We start from the raw sequence: 9,465 nt of genomic DNA, 5'->3' as shown, positions 1-9,465 counted from the left end.
TAAAATAATTTTATATTATCATTTAATCATAATTTATTATTTCAATTATTTTAAGATAATTATTTTAAAAATAAAAAAAATTTATCATTGGATTGTGATTAAATGACTTTAGAACTTTTTAAACTTTCAATACTTTTTTTTCATTAAATTTCATAAAAAAGAATCAAACACTTTATAAAAAAGATAAAGAGAGTAATGTATAAGTTAAATCATATTTCTCCAGAAAAAATAAGTTAAATTATATTCTTTAAAATTTCTCTAAAAAAAAGATTCTTTAAAATAAAAACAGAAAAAATTTATGTGATAGAGTGATGATTTAGGGGCCTACAAAGACAATTGAGTGCGAAGAAAAGGAAGGTTTTCAATTGGTGAAGGAGGCATCTATCGTAATCGTGTGTTGTTTTGACATGTTTCGTTTCCCCTTATTTTTATCACCCACAAACTAATTACTGCTTTATTGTGGCTGCGAGACAACGTCACAGAGAGAGAAGGGAAGGAAAAGTGGTGTTGGTGGTTGTCCTCCTCATTGGTATGGCAACCCTTTCCTCCATCCTCTCCTCCTCTCTTCCTCTTTTCCATCGCTACCCTAACCCTAACCCTTCGCTCTTTCGCCCCTCCCTTTCTCTCTCTTTCTCTCGCACTAAACCCCGTTCCCCCTTCCTCGTTCTCGCTGCCTCTTCCCATGATTTCGCCTCCAACTCCAAGGTACTCTTTCCTCTATTTCTTACTCTTACCTGTCGCCTTTTCAATTCATTTTTCATGAATCATAATTCTCTTTACTGGAGTGCAAATTTAATTAGAGAGTTCATTTTTTTAAAAATAATTCCGTTTCTAATTTTATGGCGTGGACTTACTTCGTGCCATTTCATCCGAAGGATGTATGTATGTGTAGTGTTTAGCATTTGATGTGATCATGAATTTGAATAGTGCTTTACTCTACTTCTAGAAATCAGTGCTCACCGAGTTGATACAAGAGATAGAACCTCTGGATGTTAGCCACATTCAGAAGGATGTTCCACCAACTACAGCAGATGCCATGAAGAGGACTATATCTGGTATGCTGGGCTTGCTTCCGTCTGATCAATTTCATGTTGTCATTGAGGCCTTGTGGGAACCTCTCTCCAAGTTACTGATTTCTTCAATGATGACTGGGTAAATTTCAGTTTCCATGTCAAAACATTTTTGTACGACTTATATATTCAATGCATGGAGCCCGTAGGACTGTTATTATGGTTGTACTTGTAGCTGTATTTTTTGCTTTAAAATCTTATTTCAATTTTGCTATCTTGAAACCTGTTATTAGTTTCTCTGATTCACAAACTTGTGTAAAATGGATAAACGGTTTGGAGAAGGAGAGAATATGTCACTACTGTTTATTTGAATGAATCCATGTTGATAAATGTCCCTATTTTTCTGAAACTTCTAAAGAATTTTACTTTTTTCAGTTTTTAACTTTTTATGCATGACCTAGTAATGTTAATACAGAGGGAACATGAAAACCATTTTTCCTATATTGTAGGTATACACTACGGAATGTTGAATATAGGCTTTGTCTTGAGAAAAACCTTGATATGTTTGAAGGAGATATAGAGAAGCCAAAGGCAGAGAGTATGAAAGTGGACTTACAAGGGTTGATGCATGACAGTGTAAATGCAATTGAGTTTGGTAAAAATAAGAATTTGTCTTCCAAAGTTGAAAAGCTTCATGAGGAAGCTGACATTCAAGAGCTTGGTGAAATATCTGCTGAAGCTCAACAATATATTTTTAATTTGCAATCTCGTTTGTCTTCTATGAAAAAGGTATTTTTTGTTTCTTGATATTTCAAAGAGTTTAAGCATGGGATTCATGATGCATTGAATGATCAGTGAAATAAATGTTGTATTGGACATTGTTAATTCTTGATTGTCACATATCTCATGGTAAGCTTCATACTACATGCTCTCTTGTTTGTGTGCTTGTTAATGATTGATTTGAATTCACGTCCCTTAATTGAAAATAGGTTAGCTATACAATAAACCTGTTTGACTTATTTTTGATTTCTTTTCCATTTTTAAAGGAGCTGCATGAAGTAAAGAGGAAAAGTGCTGCTCTTCAAATGCAACAGTTTGTTGGAGAAGAAAAGAACGATTTATTGGATTACTTGAGATCTCTTCAACCTGAACAGGTTTTTCCTTTTTCCTGAAAATTCCTGAGTTGTCTTTGCATTTGGACCCTTTTCCCCCCTGTATATGCTGTGTACTGGCTATGTATTTGCCTAGTTCAATTATTTCTGGCCTTGATTTGTCATTTTGTCTTCAAATATTACTTGGAAACGTACTTCAATTAATTTTTGTATTTGTTGCTTATTTTAAAATACAATCAATTTTATGATATTTGGAAATTATTTGATCCATGTTACCAGTCCTAAGTGGTACATTTTTTGAATTGTGGAGCATAATTTGTATAATTGTATCAAACCGTAAGATTTAGATGATATATAGTATTCAATATAATTATTTCAAACTACAAATAGATAAAACAAAATTATTAGTTATATGTGAGTTTGTGAACCCTTTATTTTAGAAGAATGAAAACAAAGCAATGAAATAGCCTAATAGAGTCCATGAATTGAATGAATGGGTGGCAAAAATAATCAAATAGGACAAGTTTAAAAATGCTCCTTCAATTCCTTTTCATTTAACAATTTTAGCTTATATGACTTTTCAAATTTTTGAGAATAGATGTGAGAAAAAACAAAAAAAAAAAAAAACAACGAATTGTATGATTCATATCAATGATACAAAGTTGCATAGTTTTTATTCTTGCATCCTTAGATACAAACTCATTTGAGATTCATCTTATGATATGAATCAATAGGTAGCTCAATTGTATCGAATCCTAGGATTCCTAAGCATGAATTGTAAGATTCTAATAATTTTCTGCCCCTTAGGCCTTAATACTTGTATTCTTTTCCACTGCTACGATGGAAGTTTGAGGATGTGATAAATCCAAGTATTCATTCAAACATTTACGAATCATGTTCTCTTGTATTCCTTCTTAATTGTATTTGTGACATTATTAACTTGTGCTTGTCTATTTCATTTGACTATATTTTCAGTTTATTTTCAATTTATATTAGTAATTTAGTTTGGTGTGGCTATTGAGCAGGTTGCTCAGCTTTCAGAATTTACATCCCCTGAGCTTAAGGACACTATCCTCTCTGTTGTCCATGGTCTCCTAGCTACTCTTTCTCCTAAGATGCATTCTAAACCTTCCACCATGTCAGAAAATACAACAGTTGGAGCAACAAATGCTGGGAGTGAGGATTGTGCTGAGGTTCTTGAGAACTCTGCTCTTCAATTTCAGCCTGTTATTTCATTAACTCGGGATTATCTTGCTCGCCTGCTCTTTTGGTCAGTTCCTACCTGCTTTTGATTACATTCCTTCATTTCCATATATATATATATATATATATATATTTATTTATTTAATAAGTAAGGATGAGTAATTAGGGTTAATACTGGTATAAAAGGGGGTAAAGAATTATTTTGGAATGTTTGCAGTTATTTATCATTGTAGTGTTTGTTGACGCTGATGTTCTGAAGAAACCAAACTAACGTTTGCTTACTGACACCTTTCCTAAAGGTGCATGCTGTTGGGACACTATCTTAGAGGGCTTGAGTGTCGATTGGAGTTGACGGATTTGCTTTCCTTGACAAGTGATGCCGAGAATGATGTTTCTGGCAGTCAACCAATTGCTTGAAGTTCAAATTGGGTGGTTCAATCTGTATATAGACGTGTTGTTTCAACATGATTTTTGCGATACAGACTCAAGTACCAATCACTTCTGCTGAGGAGCTATCTTTGCTTACTGAAGAATATTGCATTCCTGCCATGTACCAATTCTCGGTCTTCTAGTGTTAGAGCATCGGTAGGATCGAAGATGGTATTTTGTTTTGACTGGGTGATAACATATTATAGATTATAGAAAATGGAAATGTCGTGGCGAACTATGCAGTACCAGTTCTCTATTTAAATACTAAAACAATTTAGTTAGGTGATCTAGATTTTATTTTCCATTTATCTCATTCGATGTCTTGATCCGGGTAATAAACAGCTAATAGTTTTGTTAAAGCAAGACATTGTATTAGTACTTATAGAAAATGTTTAAAATTTCTGCAATTTTTACTTTACTTTTAGATTGAAAAAAAACTCTTGTGAAGATCAAAATAGCTACGGCTACTAATTATGTGTGCTTGAAAACACGTCTAAAGGGCATGGACGGACGCCAATAGTGTAGCTTTTGCATCAAAAGCTACAATATGGAGCCCTTAATAAGGATATGCACGTTTGTGGAGTAATTGACACCGGTTCTAAAATCCAAACTATCATTTAGGGTGTGTTTTTAACTCAAACGGATGTACAGCATGCATTGAAAGCGAGCAATGCTATATTTTTATTTTATTTTATCTTTCCTACAAATCTTCCTATTATCATAAAAGGTAGTAGGGGAATTTAGAATTATTCTTGCTCATTAATTAACCAATTTTTGTGAAGTTTTATGTGAAATTTCTATACATGCCTTTGCCTCGTTCTTATTAAGGTGTAACACTTGAAACATGCACCAGAGAATGATAATCCTAATCAAAAGATGCTCTACATTTTTGTTCTAGTTAGCTGCAACGGTTGAGGATGACACCTCAAAATAACAGATCGTACGTTAACTTTCAACTTTCAAGAGTAACACAACATTCGTTGACATCAAACATGTAACCTTTACAACGTACTTCAAATGAAAATTCAACCAAACAAACATGCTTTCACTGTCTCATCAGATTGTCTTTCCCACCACCCAAAGGTTAAAGTTCAAACCCATTGTTGCTCTTCTTCACTCTCCCTCTTCGTGTTCCATTGCAGACCCCACCAACCTTGCCACCCTCCTACAAGGCAACATTCCACGTTCTCACCTTCTCCAAATCCATGCACGCATTTTCTATCTTGGCGCACACCAAGACAACCTCATAGCCACGCGCCTCATTGGGCACTACCCATCACGCGCTGCTCTTCGCGTCTTTCACCATCTCCAAAACCCAAACATCTTCCCTTTCAACGCCATCATCAGAGTCCTCGCCCAAGATGGTCACTTTTTTCACGCTCTTTCCGTGTTCAACTATTTGAAACGACGTTCACTTTCGCCCAACGACTTAACCTTCTCTTTCCTCTTTAAGCCGTGCTTTCGGACCAAAGATGTCCGTTACGTCGAACAGATTCATGCCCACATTCAGAAGATAGGTTTCCTCTCTGACCCTTTTGTCTGTAATGGCTTGGTCTCTGTGTATGCCAAAGGCTTTAACAGTTTGGTATCTGCCCGTAAAGTGTTTGATGAAATTCCTGACAAAATGCTAGTCAGCTGCTGGACTAACTTGATCACTGGTTTTGCTCAGTCTGGTCACAGTGAGGAGGTTTTGCAGCTTTTCCAAGTGATGGTTAGGCAGAACTTGCTTCCCCAGAGTGATACTATGGTCAGTGTTTTATCCGCTTGTTCTAGCCTTGAGATGCCAAAAATTGAGAAATGGGTTAACGTTTTTTTAGAATTGGTTGGTGATGGAGTGAGTACTAGAGAAACTTGCCATGATTCGGTTAACACGGTGCTGGTTTATTTGTTTGGTAAATGGGGGAGAATTGAGAAGAGTAGAGAAAATTTTGACCGAATTTCTACGTCCGGAAAAAGTAGTGTGGTTCCTTGGAATGCTATGATTAATGCATACGTTCAAAATGGTTGTCCTGTGGAGGGATTAAATCTTTTCCGCATGATGGTAGAAGAAGAAACCACTAGACCTAACCATATCACAATGGTTAGTGTGCTTTCAGCCTGTGCTCAAATTGGTGATTTGAGTTTTGGTAGTTGGGTTCACGGGTATCTAATATCTCTAGGACACAGACACACTATTGGATCAAACCAAATTCTTGCCACATCTTTAATTGACATGTATTCTAAATGTGGCAATTTGGATAAGGCAAAGAAAGTTTTTGAGCATACAGTCTCCAAAGATGTTGTCTTATTCAATGCAATGATCATGGGTCTTGCAGTATACGGTAAAGGAGAGGATGCATTGAGACTCTTCTACAAAATACCAGAATTTGGCTTACAACCCAATGCCGGAACATTTCTTGGTGCTTTAAGTGCATGCAGTCACTCTGGGTTGTTGGTGAGAGGACGCCAGATATTCAGAGAACTGACCCTTTCCACTACTCTTACATTGGAACATTGTGCTTGTTATATTGATCTCCTTGCAAGAGTAGGATGCATAGAAGAAGCTATTGAGGTTGTGACTTCTATGCCTTTCAAGCCTAACAATTTTGTCTGGGGTGCTTTGCTTGGAGGCTGCTTGCTCCATTCTAGAGTTGAGTTGGCCCAAGAGGTTTCCAGGAGGCTTGTTGAAGTAGACCCAGATAATTCTGCAGGCTATGTTATGTTGGCTAATGCACTTGCATCTGATAATCAATGGAGTGATGTCTCGGGGCTGCGGCTGGAAATGAAAGAGAAGGGGGTCAAGAAGCAACCAGGAAGTAGTTGGATTATTGTGGATGGAGCTGTACATGAATTTCTTGTTGGTTGTTTGTCACATCCTGAAATTGAGGGCATATATCATACATTGGCTGGATTGGTGAAGAATATGAAAGTAGCAAGCCATTTTAACCTTGTGTGCTGTTGTTAGATGAACTGTGATTGCAGGAACAGGAAATTGTGCCTGTTATTTTTTTGTCAAAGCTTGCAAGGTTGGCTATCTGTGCAAGGATTTAATTGTTGGGAGTTAGACTTCAATGATTTTTTAGTCTTTGACCATGTATCTGCATGAGAACAATTGTGAGATTAATCCCCTGGGTTGTTGGGGATTGTGAATAGTAATTAGGTAGCGTCTTCTAGCATGTAAAGTTCATTTTAAGTAAATCAAGCTATCAAATAAAATCACAACTAGCAAAATGAATTGTACCGCGTGCTAAAATATCGGCACATTGTCTCCACGAGTTGCAAACCCAAGTGATGTTAGAGAGCCTTTCAAATTGTGTGCCACCTGAACCATTCGGCAGAGAAATAAAATCTCTGTATAGCTTGCATGTTGAAACAAATTCTGATTGTACGTTAATAATTGTATCAAATATTATACCAATCCAACTTTTCAAAAGTGGAGGAGAGGTCTGGAATAGGTTTGGCCCTTCCCGTTACTGTAATACCTAATATTCATTCCCAATATTACATTCTTTTTTATAATTTTATTTTACTTATATATTTCAAATAAATTATATATTAAGTTTTTAATTATATTTTAATTCAAACAGCATATAAATATAATAAATATAATGAATAAAAAATTAAGAATTCAATTATATTTATAGTTAAATGTAGATTTTTAAGTTTCTTATTTAATTATTTAACTATAAAACTAATTGATTTATATTTTTAAAAATTATAATAATAAAATCTTTAATATTATATATATATATATATATATATATATATATATATATATATATATATATATATATATATATATATATATGTTGTTGTGACAAAAAACTTAATATAAAAAAATGTAATAATGGGAGGTGCAGAGAGGTACGAGTATAATTTGACATTGATCTCCATCTTCATTCCAGCTTTGGGTAATAGCTATATCTGTCCTTATATCCAGTTAAAGCAAATATTTCACGTCTAAGTCGGAACGGTATCCGCAGGTAGAAGGTTATTTCTCATGTCTAGTGGAGAGGATCGTTCAGTATTGCAGAGTATAGAGGATCCAAATTCAGTGATGCGCCAGTGCAAACATGCTTAATCACTATTATTTTTGTTAGATAAATTATTCAGTATGACTGTTGTGAAAGCAAATGCTCAGGTAAAAGTTATTTAAATTCTCTGGAGGTAAAAACACTGTTAAAAACTGACCTTAAAAACTCAAAACTCCAAAGAAAGCAAGAATCAGCATATATAATGATAAAATATTTACAAAAAGATTTATGTTTTAATTTCTCAGTATATTGAATAATTGGAGCTAATAAATTAAATTGTTATCAATAAATTTATAACAATATATATTATTTAGTTGGTCGAATTGTAAATTTTAATTTTTTTTTTTAATTTTTAATTCGTGATTTTGATGTTCCTATTTTTTCCCCTACAAATTTAGTCTTCACATTTTAAAAAATTTATAATTTCAGTTCGGTCTTCAATTTTGTAAGATTGAAACCTAGATACAAATATTTATTTAAAATACTATCAAGAAATATTTTAATATAAAAAAACATGCAAAATTGACAATTCAACTAAAATTATAATATTTCTAAAATGTGTAAACTAAAATTGTGAGGGAAAAAATCAATATCACGTATAAAAAATTGAAGTGGGTCAAACTAAAATTACAATTTAACTTATTTAATATTATAAATGATAAATAATACTTTTATCAAATGATAGTATAAAATGATAAATTTGTTAATTTATTATTCAAATCATTTAATCACAAAACCGTGCAAATATGATAAGTTGGTTCATTTTTATAATTATCATCAGGTTGCAAACTTTTATAATAACTAATTAATTTTGAAATTATAACAAAGATGGCTTATGAGTTGTTGACTGTTCAAAAAAATTTATAATGATTTGATAATATAATACGTGCTTATTACTATTATAAATCTTAAAACTAAATATACCAGTGAAACATTTACAAGAAATGCATTATTTAGAATAAAATTCCACGTTTTGTTGACTAATTTAAGATGCATTATGTAAAGTAAAAAAAATAACACTAAACTTTCGGCACACAAAATAGTATTTGGAACTTCTTTTTTTTTTTTAGAGTAAGTATTTGGAACTTTTTTTTGAAAGGAGGTATTCGATCGGAACTTATGAAATGTTAAATTTGTTTTGATTATACATATACCAAGAATGACATTTATTTTTTTTCATGGAAAGAATGACATTTAATTAAGTGTACATAAGTTTATACGAAAATTTAACAATGAATATTGTAAATGAAATTTAATGTCATATATGTGTTAGCTGTGATTCCTTTTGTTTGTTCTGTTATATCTTGTAACAAAAAGAAATATAGATGTTTATTTGTTGTTATATCTTGAACATATACTTAAAATATATGATTATCTATTAATCATATAATGTCATATTAAATTTTTAATATATTAACAAGATCATACAACTATCTGTTTATTATATCTGATAATTAGGGGTATTTTTTCATCTTTTAAAAAAATATGTAATTATCTTTTTTTTAAAAGAAGAATATACATATTTAAAAAGAAACAAAATCATAGTTACATTTGAAAATAAAAGATAAAGATATCCGTAATTATTATGCGTCATCTTGTGTCAATCAAATATTTGAAATTTAAAATATGATTCTAGAATTAGAACAAGAGAACCTATAAAAACCGAGATATGAAACATGGATCACAAACCAAACCCTT

At 32.8% G+C, this 9,465-nt stretch overlaps 2 protein-coding genes across 2 annotated transcripts; both read left to right on the top strand.

Moving 5' to 3' along the window:
• The first annotated feature begins 344 nt into the window (after window positions 1-344).
• On the top strand, window positions 345-4,191 carry PM23 (seed maturation protein PM23). The gene is made up of 6 exons (NM_001361056.1): window positions 345-705; window positions 947-1,152; window positions 1,520-1,799; window positions 2,057-2,164; window positions 3,148-3,392; window positions 3,625-4,191. Exons 1-6 carry the CDS (start codon window positions 532-534, stop codon window positions 3,740-3,742), a joined length of 1,131 nt encoding a protein of 376 aa, NP_001347985.1. The 5' UTR covers window positions 345-531; the 3' UTR covers window positions 3,743-4,191.
• A 602-nt stretch (window positions 4,192-4,793) lies between these two features.
• Window positions 4,794-6,698, top strand: LOC100807506 (putative pentatricopeptide repeat-containing protein At3g08820). Its single transcript, XM_003535646.4, has one exon. It carries the CDS (start codon window positions 4,794-4,796, stop codon window positions 6,696-6,698), a length of 1,905 nt encoding a protein of 634 aa, XP_003535694.1.
• Window positions 6,699-9,465: the final 2,767 nt, after the last annotated feature.

The sequence above is a fragment of the Glycine max genome, chromosome 10 (assembly GCF_000004515.6).
Source record: "Glycine max cultivar Williams 82 chromosome 10, Glycine_max_v4.0, whole genome shotgun sequence".
Classification (NCBI taxonomy): Eukaryota; Viridiplantae; Streptophyta; class Magnoliopsida; order Fabales; family Fabaceae; genus Glycine; species Glycine max.
The sequence above is the reverse complement of the archived record's forward strand: the minus strand, read 5'-3'. Positions and strand labels throughout refer to the sequence as shown.